This window comes from Amphibalanus amphitrite, unplaced genomic scaffold, assembly GCF_019059575.1.
Source record: "Amphibalanus amphitrite isolate SeventyFive unplaced genomic scaffold, NRLGWU_Aamphi_draft 000654F_arrow, whole genome shotgun sequence".
NCBI classification, from domain to species: Eukaryota; Metazoa; Arthropoda; class Thecostraca; order Balanomorpha; family Balanidae; genus Amphibalanus; species Amphibalanus amphitrite.
In genome coordinates this window covers 278,003-293,758 of record NW_024882148.1, presented here as the reverse complement: position 1 = coordinate 293,758, position 15,756 = coordinate 278,003, and the positions used below count along the sequence as shown (strand labels likewise).

General features: G+C 49.2%; 2 protein-coding genes across 2 annotated transcripts in view; both read left to right on the top strand.

The window, feature by feature from the left end:
* Positions 1-300: 300 nt before the first annotated feature.
* On the top strand, positions 301-7,174 carry LOC122364072 (galactoside alpha-(1,2)-fucosyltransferase 1-like). Its single transcript, XM_043334132.1, has 2 exons — positions 301-488; positions 5,683-7,174. The coding sequence occupies exon 2, from the start codon at positions 5,737-5,739 to the stop codon at positions 7,000-7,002; it is 1,266 nt and encodes a 421-aa protein (XP_043190067.1). The 5' UTR covers positions 301-488; positions 5,683-5,736; the 3' UTR covers positions 7,003-7,174.
* A 1,237-nt stretch (positions 7,175-8,411) lies between these two features.
* The window catches only part of LOC122364052 (calexcitin-2-like), a 36,586-nt gene continuing 29,241 nt past the window's right edge, over positions 8,412-15,756 (top strand). The window contains exon 1 of the mRNA XM_043334096.1: positions 8,412-9,077. Within this exon, the coding sequence (XP_043190031.1) occupies positions 8,533-9,077 (545 nt within the window). The 5' untranslated portion in view covers positions 8,412-8,532. The remainder of the gene's footprint in view (positions 9,078-15,756) is intronic.

The window sequence follows — 15,756 nt, the reverse complement described above, 5'->3', positions numbered from 1 at the left end:
ATAAAGACCAACACGCATGCAATGATTGTCGAAGCAGTCGTGCAAATTTTGGGGATGCTACACACCACAGTTTTTACATTATCTGGAAAATGTCAGCAGCGAAATTATCCGGCACTGTTATGCCATCAGTTTGTCAGTACACTACATATGTAACTCAACAAAGCCAATGCAGGAGGTAATTTCAGCTGTCCACTGTTCCACAGCAGCCCCGCCCGGCAACACGATAGTCCAGATAAGGGCTATCAGCATGCGCGATAGTGCGTTTTCGGCGCGGGCACACACATGCTCCACTCTCGCGTCTCTGGCGGACACGGCTGGGTGTTGCCTTTCGCCGTGGCAGTTAGCCATCGGGTGATGATAGTCCGGGCCCGGTAGCGCTGTGGATTTGACCAATTCTTTGACATGCTGTTTTAATCAGTTTCGAATGGTGTACTGTAGAGGAACTGCAAATGTAACATCAACTATCTCTTATATCGTATCGAATTCCGGTAAGTGTCTGTAGTTCGTGTACCTATTTATTTCGATAGCTATTGTGACTTTACCTTCACTTGGAAGTAATATCTTTTAAAAACAATTGAAATAACCACATTGTAAATGAGTATAATATGGACGCAGGAGCCTCACGAGAGGTGTGTGTGTGTGTGTGGGGGGGGGGAGCGAAACTACAATGTCACTTTGTGGGAGCCCCAATACCCAAATGAAGTAGTTATTTCCAGTTTTGTGCTCATCTCACCTTGCTGAACCATTTCCTGCCCCTATTTTTGTAGCTAAATTGACTGAAAAATGGGGAGAGGGGCATGGCTCCCCGCCCCAGCCCCCTGTTCCTATATCTATGGAGTATACTCTCCTTAACCATTGTCACAATAAAATAAAATTGAAATTAAATCAATGAAATAAAATGCTTGGACTACTCCGGCCTTCTGTCCAAGTTACATCTTATTGTTTCGCTTTTTACTGGAGCGTGACAAATTGATATTACAAAATATCAATTTACGATCGAGCAATGTGCTTAATTGACGTGAAAGTGCTAAACATCGTCTCCACTCCTCTTTCTAAGAAAAACTTAACGTTTCACGTCTTTGAAATAAACGACAAAAGTTATGCACATTCGCAATAGCACGTGGTAATGCATATCAAGTCAAATGTATCAACTGTTGTATCCCCGCGCGGCTAGGCATTTTTTCATTAGGTGGCCGGTTGAGGATGACAAAACCCTCTAAGAATGAGCTTTTATGACACTTGGAATCATCAAACCAAATTTGCGCGGTGCCGTATCTGTGAATCAATGCTCGTGCCGTTGCGAATTTCTTGTGCCCTCAGGTTAATGCTTAGTTTAAGTGTTTGTAATTAAAAGTTCGCTCGATCCTTTGAGCTTTCATCATGCTATATAAATATGTACAGCTAAAACAAACCTAAAACATCAAGGCAATCGATATGCCAATGCGCATCGCCTGCTATACTTTGCTGCTTGTTTGAAGAGACGATCTCTTTTGGAAATTCACCCAATCGGCCCGAGAGACGAATGGTGTCGCTATGTTCAACAGCATCAATAATCACATTAGTATTAAAGGGACTATCCCACCTTTAGGGGAAGTTGGGGCAATGCCGGAGTTGGGGCAAAGCCGAAATTCGAGATATTTCGAAAACCATAAGACATGGATGCCACCTGTCAGTGATGCTCTGAAGCTTAAGTGACTACAATTATCGCATGTTTGTTACGAGTCGTCATTCGGAATACTTCGACTGTAAGGGCGCCAAGAGCGTTTTCAAGGTACGTTTCCCTTGTACTACATGCGCCTTTGAAGCTGCATTTTTTACTCATTATGCTACCGTTTGTCTGGCCAATTCGGTCAAGTAATCTTTAGCATGTCTTTGCATAAGTGTGCTGCCTATTTGAAATTTATACAGCACGTTGAAAAGTTATGGGCCTGCAAATGAAAGTATGGCTGGCTGGGGTAATGCCGAAAACGTGCGATTACGCACGTGTTAAAAGCACGCTACGTGGACTCTACTGCTGTAGAATAGCAACGCGTATTTTTAGTCACACAAATTACACTTTCAACCGACACAACGGCCTGTTACCTATAAGCAATGATTTACCTGACATTTTCTTATTATATCACACAATTATAACTTCCAGTGTGCACCGCGTCCTCAAGCTCTCGAAACGTGTGTCAGCTTTGATGAATTCTGGATAAAGTTTGAGATAAAATGGCAAAACATCAATGTCGGCATTCCCCGTAGATCATTTCTCCCATTTTCGGCTTTCCCCGCAGTCCGGGGCAACGCCGAAAAAGTCACTTCTTAGATATTTTTAGTTTGTGCGCTTAACGGTATGCGAATTCATCAAATGCGCCTGGTATGTTTGAAAGGCAAAAGACTGGCCTCTCGAATGACGCCAACAAGAATAGCGTATGTTGTCTACCTTGCGTGCTACGGGCGTCAGAAAAAAAGTCTTCGGCGTTCCCCCAACTTCCCCTAACATGGGGTTTGAGTTGAGATAGCCAAGTTTGCGGCGAGGTTCAGAAACCACTATCTATCTAGGTTGCAACCCCCGCGGCCTCTTGGTGTTGAAGAAATTCGTTCCCTTCATTTGAAAATGGGCCTTGTACAAGGCCCTATCTTCAACATGGAGCGACCGTTAGTGTGACGTCACCTCGTTTAGTCATTCTGATTTAAATGGGTTTGTTCGTTGAAAAATCGCTTAAAACCTGGTCTGAACTTTGTTGTGGTGCCTACAGAGTAAAAAGAATCAGCTTTATGACAGTAATGTGGCCTGGGGAAGGAGGTAATTTTGGGCTGTGACGTCACATATTTGAAAGTTTGTGTTTGGAATATGGGAAGCCTAAGATGTTCAATGAAAAATAAATGCCAGAACCGTGTTCCTGGTCATCCAATCTATAAAGTCGGGCACAATTTAACTGGTTTTAACAACATTTTAGAAGGTGGGATAGTCCCTTTAATTACGGAGCGAGCGAAGCGAGCGGAGTCTCATACTGAATTAAGGGAAAATCCTGAGTATGAGCGGCCGGCCGGCCGGCCGGCCGGCCGTGGGGACGCTCTTCAAAAGCTAATATCTCAGGAACGGGACATCCGATTGACAAGCGGTCTTCTTTACTGAATGTCACTTGGACGTAAAAGTTCTGTGGTGTGATGGCCACCATGCGTTCTTGCCAACCACCGCACGTGGCGCGTGGTAAAGTTGGACATTTTTTAAGAACCCCCAAAATTGCAACCTCAATAACGGCACAACGGTTGGGCCGATTGAATTGAAACTCGGTACACAGTTAGGTCTTCATCAGATAATTCATCTGCATGTGTTCAGGTTGGGGTGCTACAGCACGTGCGCACGTGCAGGGGGCGCTCCCAGATCTCGAGAACGGCTGGGCCGATTGCGCTCAAATTTGGTACACGGTTGGGGACCAGTTAGTAGGGTGCCGTGCAAAAGTCAGTTTGGACCCCGCTTGCACGTGCGCACGTGCAGTGTGCCGCTTCCAGATCTCGAGAACGGCTAGGCCGATTGCGCTGAAATTTGGCACATCGCTAAAGACCGGTTAGTAGGGTGCAGTGCACAAGTTAGTTGGAGGTACCCCCTCGCAATTTCGCACGTGCAAGGCCCGTCCTCTCGCTCGCTCCGTTGGTCGCCCAAAAGGCGTTTTACTGGTTGATAATGAGGATTTACTCTGAAAGGGATTCTTTCTGGTTGAGGCTTTTGAACTTTATCTCAAGAAGTCGCCGTCCTGTCGTAATCGAGTTCGGCCTAGCGGTCTGCCGTTTATCCCCACTCTCATTGACACGCTAACCAATTTTTGTACCTAATGCATTTTGAAAGTTACGACCCGAAATGATTGCAACAACCATAGGACAAATAATACTTAACTTTCTTTTTTTAAAACTCGGAAAAAATTCAGGGACTAGCTATCTATATTCGCTTCCGGCAGTCTCAAATAGTAAATTTGCCAGCCTGCAGACCCCCTCTCTCTCTACCACACACAAATATACCCACTTGGCAAAGAGACCACCCAGATTAGAACTATCAGCAGCGCGATACTGCGTGTGGGACGTGTCCATTGTTCCGCCGAGGCGCGTCTCTGGCGGGTCCGTGTGGGTGCCGCGTCGCTCGCCGTGGCACCCAGCCGCCGGGCGGTATAAATGTCCCGGGTCGGAAGCACTCTTGAACTATTATCCTTTGATTTTCTGATTTTAGCTTCTTATAAATCGTGTTTTCAAGATTTGAAAGTAAAAGTTCGCATGCTTTCTTGGGCCTCTATCTTGCCTCTTATATTTTAACCGTTCTTATAGCTCTCCTAACTACCAAGATAGTCTGGTGTGGCCAAATACGCCCTCCCCACTATCATAAAGCTGGCTGAGGCCCCACCCAGGCGCTGGCTCAAACCCATAACTCGTGCTTTAATGAAAAGGTAAAGCAACAGTATTCAACATGTCAATGGGCATCGCATTCAGTACTTGTTTACAGAGTGTAAAATAGCAGCATGAGAACTTCGAAAAAGTCATCCAATAGACTTAATATAAATATTGTCTCTATCCTCAATAGCTTGCATGTGCGTAATCATTTCATGGTGAAATGACTTACTCTACTAGAAATTGTTTCGCGTGGTCTCCAACTGTACATACCTATAACAGAAGTTCGTCGGCCTTTCGTAATCGGGGTAGCGGGTTGTTCTTTGACCGACAACCTGACACCATTTCTGGGTCGAAGAAGATGTCACACATTCAGCTGATTGTGTCACATGGTGTCAGTTTTCTGTGTTCCATTTAGACAACAACATAACCAGTTTCTTACCCGCTTAGCCTCGCCTGTGTGTGGCGTTTTCCAGCGTTTAACGTGTAGGGAGGGAGGGGGAGGTCGGTTGGACCGCCTGCATTTCGCCCTTGATCGAGCTAGAGCTTCGCGGAAAAAAGAGCGTGCTGCCTGTGACACGAGGGAGCTGATGCTACCCAATTTTAAGGTCCTAGGTCATTGGTTAGCCTTCCAGGTCAGGTCAATGACACAAAAGTCATGAAAATCGGGACCTGCTAGAACTTCGTGAAGTGAAGCTGTTATGGGTTTTTCAGGGTTCTGATCACGGATTTCATGTTATTTTTTATCACAGATGATGTCTTCATGCAAATTCATGAAGACAATCATCATGGCATGTCATGAAGACATTGGTCCGGTCATGTCAGGTCAGGTCAATTAGTAGGCATCCTGCCGGCTGTCAATAGTAGGTGTCAACTGTCAACCACCACTGACTGCGTCGAAACATGCTACGAAGGCACTAACAAACTACCCTAGAAACATGAATGACCTTGACCTGACCTTCACGTGACTTTGCCATCCACCACAGAGAGACCAACATCATTGCACATGTTTGAACGCTTACAATCACAAAAAGACTGGAAACGCGCGGCTAATGCGAGCCGACATACGCCGAACCGCTATATCGGCCAAACATGGTCTCGAAAAGTAGATCACAGGACAAAGGTCATTTGGGTCAGGGTCATCAAATTCTTAGGGTACGTAATAAATTAATCAACTCAAAAGTATTACAAGTTTCGTCGCGATCAACCGGTTTTTGCTCGAGTTATTTGCAAAAAACTGAGTGATCCATCCGACTCCCCCCCCCCCCCCCCCCACCTACAAGTGCGAATGTTAAACTAAGTCTCTTTATCTTCTTTCAGGCTTTTGTTTGGGACTGGCCGCCATCGGTGGCCGGAGTTTCGACACGGTCCCCAATGACGACGCTCGGCGGCCAGCGCTGGCCTATCGCCTGCTCTCGGCGCACTGTCTCACTGCTGCTACTGGCGCTGTGCTGTGCCACGCTACTGCTGGTATTCGACGTCTCTAAAGGTCAGCTCCAACCAGTCGGCGCTCCGTTTGCCGTTCCGCAGGAGGAGCCTCTGAACTCGGCGCTGCAGGACCAGCGGCCTCTCAACTCCGCGCCGGGGAACCAGCGGCCTCTGAACTCCGCGCCGGGGGACCAGCAGCCTCTCAACTCCGCACCGGGGGACCAGCGGCCTCTAAACTCCGCGCCGGGGAACCAGCAGCCTCTAAACTCCACGCCGGGCGACCAGCGGTCTCAATGTCCGCCGTCAGGAGGCCTGCTCTCCGCCGCGAAGGGCGGCCGACTCGGGAACATCATGTTTGAGTATGCGGCGCTACTGGTGGCGAGAGACAAGCTGCACAGACCCGCCTGGCAACTGCCCGAGATGGCAGAAGTTCTCGATGTGTACTTTGATTCCCTGTCGATTCCTGCGCTGCCCTCTGAATGTAGATACAACTGGAGTAGAATCCAGATTGACGCCTTGGTTAGGAGAAAGCCCAATGGCAAGGATCCAAACCATGTCATCGTGGACTTTCCGACAGCGGTGCACCTGTTCCACCCCATGCGCAAAGACGTGCTACGAGAGTTCACCTTCCGGCCCGAGCTGCGTCAGCACGCCGACCGACGGCTGGCAGAGCTGGCTCGTCAGGTCAACGTCACATCGCCTACGTTCATCGGCGTGCACGTGCGCCGGACCGACTACGCCCAGTGGCTGCCCAAGTTCGTCGGCGGCCGGCTGGTGGGCGCCGATTTCCTGGAGCGCGCCCTGGCGCTGATGCGGGGCCGCCACCGGGACGCGCTGTTTGTGGTGGTCTCGGACGACCCCGAGTGGTGCCGGCGCGAGATGGTGACACGCACCGGCGCCACAGACGTGGTGGTGGCCGGTGACGGCCAGCAGCTGCACCCCGGTGGCGACCTGGCCATGCTGACCGCCTGCAACCACTCCATCATCACACACGGCACGTTCGGCTTCTGGGGGGCCTACCTCGGCGGTGGAGAGGTGATCAAACCGACCGGCTACGGCCGAAAAAAGACGGGGGTCGAGGGTAACGTGCGACGCGCCGGCCTCAACTGGACCTGGATACCGGCCTTTTCTCCTCAGACAACCACGGCGGCCCCTGAGATCGCTGGACAGAAACAGACAACTGAAAAGGGACCGGAAAACAGGCCGCCATGACTAGTGCGCCGGTGTGTCTGTAGTTTATGTAGTAGGCCATTTCTTTCAGCCATTTGTCTTTGAGAAGAAATCATTATCATTGTTACAGGAAGTTTTGCTTTGTGCATGCGATGCTTTTATTTATATGCTTTTAAATGTGTTTATATTGCATTGTGATAGTTACCAACACTGAGGGTATGTTTGAAAAAGAAAAAGAAATGAAACATTGCGTCACCGGGCAAAAGCTTCCAACTCCTCAAGTGGAGCTGTGCAGCGCAGTAATAAAAACATGTCTCTCTGTCTCTGTCTCTGTCTCTGTCTCTGTCTCTGTCTCTGTCTGTCTCTCTCTCTCTCTCTCTCTCTCTCTCTCTCTCTCTCTCCGCCCATTTCTTCCCCCGTCCCTCCCTTCCCTTTGTGTGGTATGCACCATACCCTATGAGACACAGCGCCTACGGGACCGCTACTGATAATGGACGAGCACACTTCGATATCGTCAAGCAGCCATTGGTCCTCAAACGAGTGCTGGTTTGCTCAGCACACAGAGACAAGAGTTTATACATTTGCTATCATGTATGTACATATTGCGCATATTTGCAGCCTGCGGAACATCATGGCCGAATCGAATGACGATACCTATACCAAGTGCCCCATCGTGCTACGCCCATGTGTCCCGCAGACCACGCCCTGCTTCTGATTGCCACGTCAATGCAAAAGTGATCAACCCTCTCCACGATACGGGTGTAACTAAGCCGGGACATTGTGAAAGAAGCTAATCCTGTGTGCATTAGGAACCCTCTCAATATCTCACGTAAAGTTTAAATACTTTTCTCCCCGAACAAGAGTAGTACATGCCTACGTTATATAACTAGTCATTTGCACTTGTACGTGCAGTGACATACCTAGTTCAGCAAACAGTTCAAAAATATTAATGATCAGCAGTGTAAAACATATTGATACCATGCATACAAACGACGTGTATGTAAACGCACAATTAAAGTTGCATGCGAAGGGCTCAAGCATAAGCATGCTCTTACCTATTGGTATACTTCATGTTTTTTATTATCTGATATAGTTAGTGACGCAGTTCAACTCCCACACATCCCGAACGAGTGTTGAGGGCTCCCGCCCCAAGCAGTAGGTATATATTTTGACAATCCGTACCCGATTAGTAGAGTTACTAATCACGTCAGCTCAGTGCCCGTGGCCTGGCGCCCTCCCCACCTGTCGGTTAGTTAGTTCCCTGCCGATCGCCCCCGGCGCCGCGTGACCCCTGTGGGTGTGACGAGTGGGAGGCCGTCGCACCCATACATACACCTGTAACGGCCCGAGGTCAGGAGCAGTTGTCAGCAGCTGCGCCCGGGCCGCGCACATGTGTCCTCAGCTGGTCGGACGGCTCGGAGGGACGCCAATTACCGGTCAGAGAACAGTGGCACGTGTGCTGGCCGGCGCGCGACGGGGCGTGCCCGGTCCCGGCAGAGCTGTCCTCCGCACCCTCCGGCCGGCCGCGTCTCAGCGCCCTCCTGACCGGTCACGGGCCCCGTCAGCGATACCATGCTGTCTCGCTTCCGCCGCTCTTCGACCGCCTCCAATTCCGCGCCGCGCCGGCCGTCCTCCGTGAAAAACGACGCGTCGGAGACGACGACCGAAACGGCGACAGTGACGGCGACGGTGGATACGAACGGCACTGCCGCCGGACCAGACGCGCCGGCCGCCGCCGAGACGCCGACGACCGCCCCAGAGACGGCAGTCCAGCGTCCCGGGGGGCCGAGCAAAGGTCACCGAGGTCACATCAGGAATGGGAGCAGCGTCGCACTGGTGGCGGAGGCAGACGTCTCGGGGGACTCGCATGTCGAACCGCCGAGATGGGGTCCCCGGGCGGGCGGCTCCGGGGATCGTTCGTCGGACGGGGAGACAAACGACGCACCTGCCGACGGCGGCGGCGGGTCGGTGGTGGGGAGTGAGCCGGCAGCGGGCCGGCCCGGCTGTCTGCCGCGACGGGCATCCACCTGGTCGGTGGCAAGCAGCATGGTCGACCTGCGCCAAAAGTACGGCCCGCAGCTCAGCGGTCGGTTCAACGCTCTGCGCGACAGAGTACAGTGAGTACTTGCACGGGGCGCGTACAAAGGGCTTTGGTGGGGGCTGGCAGGGACTTTTGGATACTGGCCAGAGAGCAGGCCTGCAGGTGTGACCACTGACTTGTTACGAGCGAGCGAGCGCAGCGAGCGAAGCGAAGTCTTTTCAATATAAGGGGAAAATCTCAGTATGAGCGGCCCGGCCCGGCCCGGCCCGGCCCCATCCCTTCTACCCCGTAATTGACTACTCTTGACACATCTCAGTGACCGTCGTGGCACGTGCCACGTGAAAAGTCAAGGGTGTTCAAGCTGTTTTGCAAAAGTAGTGATTTTGAGAGGCTCATATCTCAGCAGCCACTTGGGCGATTGTCTTGTGGTAATTTTTGTAGGGTAGCTGCATCCCTTCTACCAATGGTCGGATACTCTTGATCTATGCGAGTGACCCTCACTGCACGTGCAAAATACGAAAAGAAGAGGTGCCAAATTTGTTTCCATTTCAATAACTCGGTAATTTCTGGGGCGATTTCGCTGAGAGTTGGCATACAGGTAGGCATCCACCAGGCAATGCATTCCCATGTGTTGCGGTTAGGGTGCTACTGCACGTGCGCACGTGCAGGGGGCGCTTCCAGATCTCGAGAACGGCTGGGCCGATTGCGCTCAAATTTGGTACACGGTTGGGGACCGGTTAGTAAGGTGCCGTGCAAAAGTCAGTTTGGATCCCGTTTGCACGTGCGCACGTGCAGAATTCCACTTCCAGATCTCAGGAACGGCTGGGCCGATTGCGTTCAAATTTAGCACACCGCTAGCGACCGATTAGAAGGGTGCTTTGCACAACCCCCGTTGGAAGTACCCTCTCACCCTTCCGCACGTGCAGGGCTCACTATCTTGCTCGCTCGTTCTTCGCCCAAAAGGCGTTTTACTGGTAAGTACAACTTCCATTAAGTACCTATTTCCAGTTCTGCTGGCGGTCGCATGCAGTGGAGAGGGAGATCTAGTAAAGATCCTTTTCAAAAGACTCGATCTTTATCATTGCGTACATCCTAGTGCACAGTGATAAATGAAACACCCGGACAACAACTATGGCATTTGTCCGTCCCCTGACGGGCTAGTCAGTAGCCTTTAGGAATTAGGCACACAAAAAGCAGCAATACCCGACTATAAGTACGGCAAGGCTGGTAAATGGTAACCTTGTTAAAACTTTGATGACATATTGCCTACATCGTGTAGCACTTCCTATGATGTAACAAGACGCAGCTGCAATTAAGTATAGCAACGCAGCTGATTAGTTTTCGAAGAGTTCCTTGGCCTCCTATCGTCAGCATTGGTAGACTGTTCCGCAAGACAGCGTCACTGTTTCTGTAATCTCGCAGAAGATGTCGCTAGTGTCTTGCCTGCGTGGGTAGGCTGCACCGCTTAACAAACTTGCACTTCCATTAGTTTGGGGAGCCTTGCTAGATACGCTAGACGCTACCATTTACGAAAGAGCTGAGCGAGTAAGCGACTTCATGTAAGATCTAAAGGAAAAATCCTGTGAGCGGCCTGACCCGGTCCGAACTCGGGACTATGACGCTTATCACACAGCCACGCAGCTTATCTCGGCAGCCCCTCAACGGATCGACAAATGGTTTTCTGGACCCAGAGACACATTCTTTCCTTCTATTACAAATCCAGCTACCAACATACTTCAAGCACACTGGGTCACTGTAGTAACACGTGCCATGTGTCAATCAGGGATATCAAAAGACTTCCGCTTACATGGCCCCACAGTCAGCATGACTGGCCGATTGCGCCGAACCTATCGCTATCGCTGGGCATCCACCGGGCGGCACACTTTCATATGTGCGCCGCCCGGTGGGTGGCGCACATACAGCACATACATACAGCTGGGGCACTGCTGTATCAATGTCCGTTGCCCGGCTCCATGCTTGGGCGTTTTTCTACATCTTAAGGACGGCTGGGCCGCGGCCGATTGCGAGTAAATCTCTTGCACTGTTATAATTATACTATTTATCTATAGTCCTGTCAGGTCAGCCGGGACCCCAGTCTGCACGTGGGCATGTGCACTGTGCAGAGTCCAAACAACGTTCACTTATTTGTCTCTCAACAGGCGTTTCCATAACACATTTGATTTGATTATCAGTTGAATTCATAACGTTAATGCCTATTCCTCTTATAATGTTTTATCTTTTTCAGGGTGTTTTTTTTGTAAATAAACGAACATGAACAAACTGTTCACGATCAATTGTGTTCAACAATTGTGACGTCATCGGCCAAATATTAGTGAACAAACAGCGAACAGTTCGCGAACGTTCATGTACTGTTCGCAAAAACGGTAGAAGGGTGGATAAGACCCCATCCCTAGCCGCTTTGCTCCAAATTGAGCTAGAGCCTCGCAGAAAAAGCGAACGTGTGCGTTCGCTTTTGTGCGTTGCGTTTTGTTCGTTACGAGACACAGCGACTTGTATCCGATTTCAAGGTCTTAGGTGAACCGGTGACCCCTGAGGTCAAGTCAAGTGCTACAAAGTAGAGTTTTGTTTTTGGTAAATACGATCGCCACAAATGGTAGCAGAGTCGCGATTGTGGCACCACCGTGTCTGCCGTGGTCAGGCGCGTCGAATGATAAACTTTTTGTCTGGGCTAGGTCATTTTAGAATGTTGACCTCAAGGTCAGGTCAAAGCTACTCAGGTCACAAAGCTGCTTGGAGGATATCATGCTGCATATCATTCGATGTGGCAACTGGCAGTTCTTTATGAGTTATTTGATCGCGCAACCGACTCGCTAGCTCAATTTGATCAGCAATAGTTATTATATATACCAGTATAACGCCTTTTGGGGCGACTAAAGGCCGCCACACACTGGACCTCGCATGCGGGTTGCGGGTTTTTGGATTTTCTGGTTTCTTTAAAAGCAAATAATACAATCTAAGCTGAGTGACCCACACTACCACGTAACAAGCGAGTCTGCATGTTTTTAGCTTGCGAGCCACCTTGCATCGCATTCCAGAAGCTTATTTTGAGTCAACTTTCGATTTTCCTCGCTGCGAGGTCTGCGAGTTCTGCGAGGCTTGCGGGTTTTTCGTTGGAGTCGAATTTTGGTTCGTTGCGCTGGTATTGTGACTATATGCGATTTTCTGAAGGTGCATCGGCTTCACTGCACTCATGAAGTTACCATAAGGGAACAGTCTAGTCACTCTATGAATTAATATTATGCCCGCAAACTCAAAACCCGCAAACTCGCAACCCGCATGCGAGTTCCAGTGTGGGGCGGCCTTTACGGAGCGAGCGAGAGGGTGGGCCTTGTACGTGCGAAATTGCGAGGGGTACCTCCAACTGACTTGTGCACGGCTCTCTACTAACCGGTCTCTAGCGATGTGCCAAATTTGGGCACAATCAGCCCAGCCGTTCTCGAGATCTGGAAGCGGCACCCTGCACGTGCGCACGTGCAAAATGGGTCCCAACTGACTTGTGCACGGCACCCTACTAACCGGTCCATAACTGTGTACCAAATTTGAGCGCAATCGGTCGAGCCGTTCTCGAGATCTGGAAACGACCCCTGCACGTGCGCACGTGCAGCAGCACCCCAACTCTGGCACATAGATATGCAGTGCCTAGTGGGTGCCTAACTTCATGCCAACTTTCAGCGCAATCGGCCAAGTAGTTACCGAGATATTGCAACAATTACAAAACTGACACCTCTTCGTTTTGCACGTGGCACGTGCATAAGGGGTCACCCACATGCTTCAGGAATAGTCCAATACTTGGCAGAAGGAATGAAGCTACCCTGCAAAAATGACCGCATGTAAATCGGTCAAGTGGTTGCTGAGATATACCTAAGCCTCGCAAAAGCGTCCGCACGGCCGGCCTCGCTTCGCTCGCTCCGTAATCATAGTGTAAAACCCAAATTGCGTCAAACAACTTTATTGACGTCTGATATGGCGTCATACGAGGTCTGAAATGCACCATTTGAGCTTCAGCAATTTACGAATAATAATAAATCACGATTATACCTATGTGCTTGAGATAAGATTGGCGCATTTGGCAGTTGTAAAGCATGCCTGCAACCGTGTGTGTCACTGTATGAAAATAATGGCGTGAAAACTGTAAGAAATGATGACTTGTTCATGAACCCTCATAAACGTTCACGAACTGATCGTGAAGAGAAAATCGTTCTTGAACACGTGACTTTGAATGAAGGAATTCGTTAACTATTAAATACGCAAACAACCAAACATTATTCATGAACTATTCATGAACAAAGATTCAAACACCAAACCCCATATTTGTTACTTAGGGCATAATCAGTCAGTAGTCACGAACCCAACGTTAAAAAGTCATTCTCAGGTCATGTGAAGGCCATGCCACACGATTTACGTTGCTGTGCGTGCGTACCCAGACCTGTCGATAAAGTTTTGCAACCCTATTTGGAGCGTGTGCTAGACTACATGATATATGCATGCGCGCAGACGCATTCAATTACTCATCTTCACTCATCTCTACTCATCATCCACATCTTGCAATAATAAAACTGACGAAGGCGGTCAATAAAAAGCGGTTGCTATAACAATGACCCTGGTCTAAGGTCAAATTTTCAAAATGACCTTTACAGGTCAAATTATAGTACATTCGACTCGTCTCGTCGAGAGGAACACGATGCTGGCAAAATAAATGTCGTCACTGTCTTGAGTCAAAAGTTATTGCAGAAAAAAACGTTTTTCATAAAATCTGTTATCTCGGGAGTTTTGACCTTTGGAGGCTAAAACGTTGACCTGAGGTCAAATCTGAGAACATTATTCGGAAAGGTCTGTAAAAGGACTATCGACTGCACCAAGCACTTCTCCGCGGCGCTGTAGCTCTATTGGTTCCCAGTTAGCCGTTGGCAGTTACCAAAATTGTTGAAATGGACTAAATTTGACCTTTGATGACCACTGGCGACCTGACCTTTGACCCGACCCAAAAACGACAGAGGTGCTTCCGTCATTATTTTTAACGCTCTTTCGAATGTCGCTTACTGCGTAACGCTACGTGGCTCAGGAGCTGAGTTAGACGGAGGGGGGGGGGGGGGCTGTTCAGACACCACCCCGGCCCGGCGCGGAAGTCGCGGAGCACCGGCCCGGCGCGGGTTAATGTTCCTAACTATTTTATTTCTGACTTCCTTTCGGGCTACACTGGGGTGAGCAAGTTATTCAAAACAAATACTGCTGCTACATTGAAATTTCAATGGCTTTTTCACTAGTTTGACTTAATATGCTAACAAAGTTATAAAAAGTAGTGAAAAAGTCAATTTGACGCAGCCGAAAAAAATGGTTTCACGACCTGTTAACCTTAGTGTAGCTCATAAAAGTAAAAGAGATTAAAAAAAAAGAAATCATACCTGTCAGCACTTAAAGCCAAAAAAAAAAACATGCTTCTTTATAATGAATCGGTACTTGAAAATACAAGATCTTTTGCCAATAGCTCCCACATGATAACACTTGTGTGATGAACGAAAGGAAAATATTAGGACAATAAACTTTTTTACTTTAACGGCACCCATGTATGGCACCGCGAGGCGGAACTTACCTTTTGATCGGAGGGATCTTGGCGATTAATTTTTATTCGCTGCTGGATCAGATTTTCTGCGTTACAGTTAGGAGGCTTCATTGACCTCCGTCTCTACCAGTACGGCTCTACAGAGGCCAACGCTTCGTTGACCCGTTCACCCGGGCGCCAGTCCGTTCTGTCAGCCAATTAATTAACTGGCGGCCGACCTGACCCTGACCCCTGACACTGAACGCCGCGGGCGTCAGTGTGCCGACCAGCCAATCAGCGGGCAGCTGGCGGCCGGTCAGCCAATCACCCGGGAGCTGACGGCTGGCCTGACCTCAGCTCGGCTCTAACGGGGCCAGCCGTCGGCCCTGTCCTCCCACCTCCTCGTGGCAACGGGAAGGGAAGACTGCACAGGTTTTCGATGTGGATAGAAAGACGCGTGGTGGAAAATTTGTGTGGTGTGGCATGCAATAAAATGGTGTGCGCACCGTGCATCTTTCGTTCTTAGTTGCAAGTTCTCACATATTAGATAAATTGCCATCTGCCAGCATAAGACTTTCGAATGTCAAATGCTTTCGTCTTTCGGTGTAAAACCATTCCTCCTAGCAACTTGTGCTTCGGCCACATACAATATCATAATATCGCCACTAAGTCTGGTAAATTTGAATGATGTAGGTAATATAATTAGGAAACGCGAGAGATGCTGAACAGTGAATGAACACCGTAACACTTTTTTGAAAACACTCTGTAAATCTCTTCTCCTATTGTGTGCTCAGATTCGCACTCTTTCACTTGTTACGTTTGTTCTGCTGAGTACGGTTCATCATTTTTGTTTTTCGCACTTAATAAACCGCCGGTGGCACCCGGTTGAAGGAAGGAGGAGGAAGACGAGACATCTGTGATGCGTGGAAACCAGAACTCGATCGTTTGTGGTAAAGAACGATTAAAGAATAAAGATGAATGATGATCGAATGATCACATGATCAAATAACATGACATAGTATCTGCATCAAAGCACCGTGTTGAACCCTCGCCCGCACATGCCATTTTTCCATCCTAGAACGCACATGGGGGGGGGGGGGGGTTGTCACCCCTCCGCGCCATTTCGTTCCTGTTGGATATAGAGCTTCGCGGTGAAGACCAAAAAGATTCTTTGGGAAGAGACAAATCCAATGAT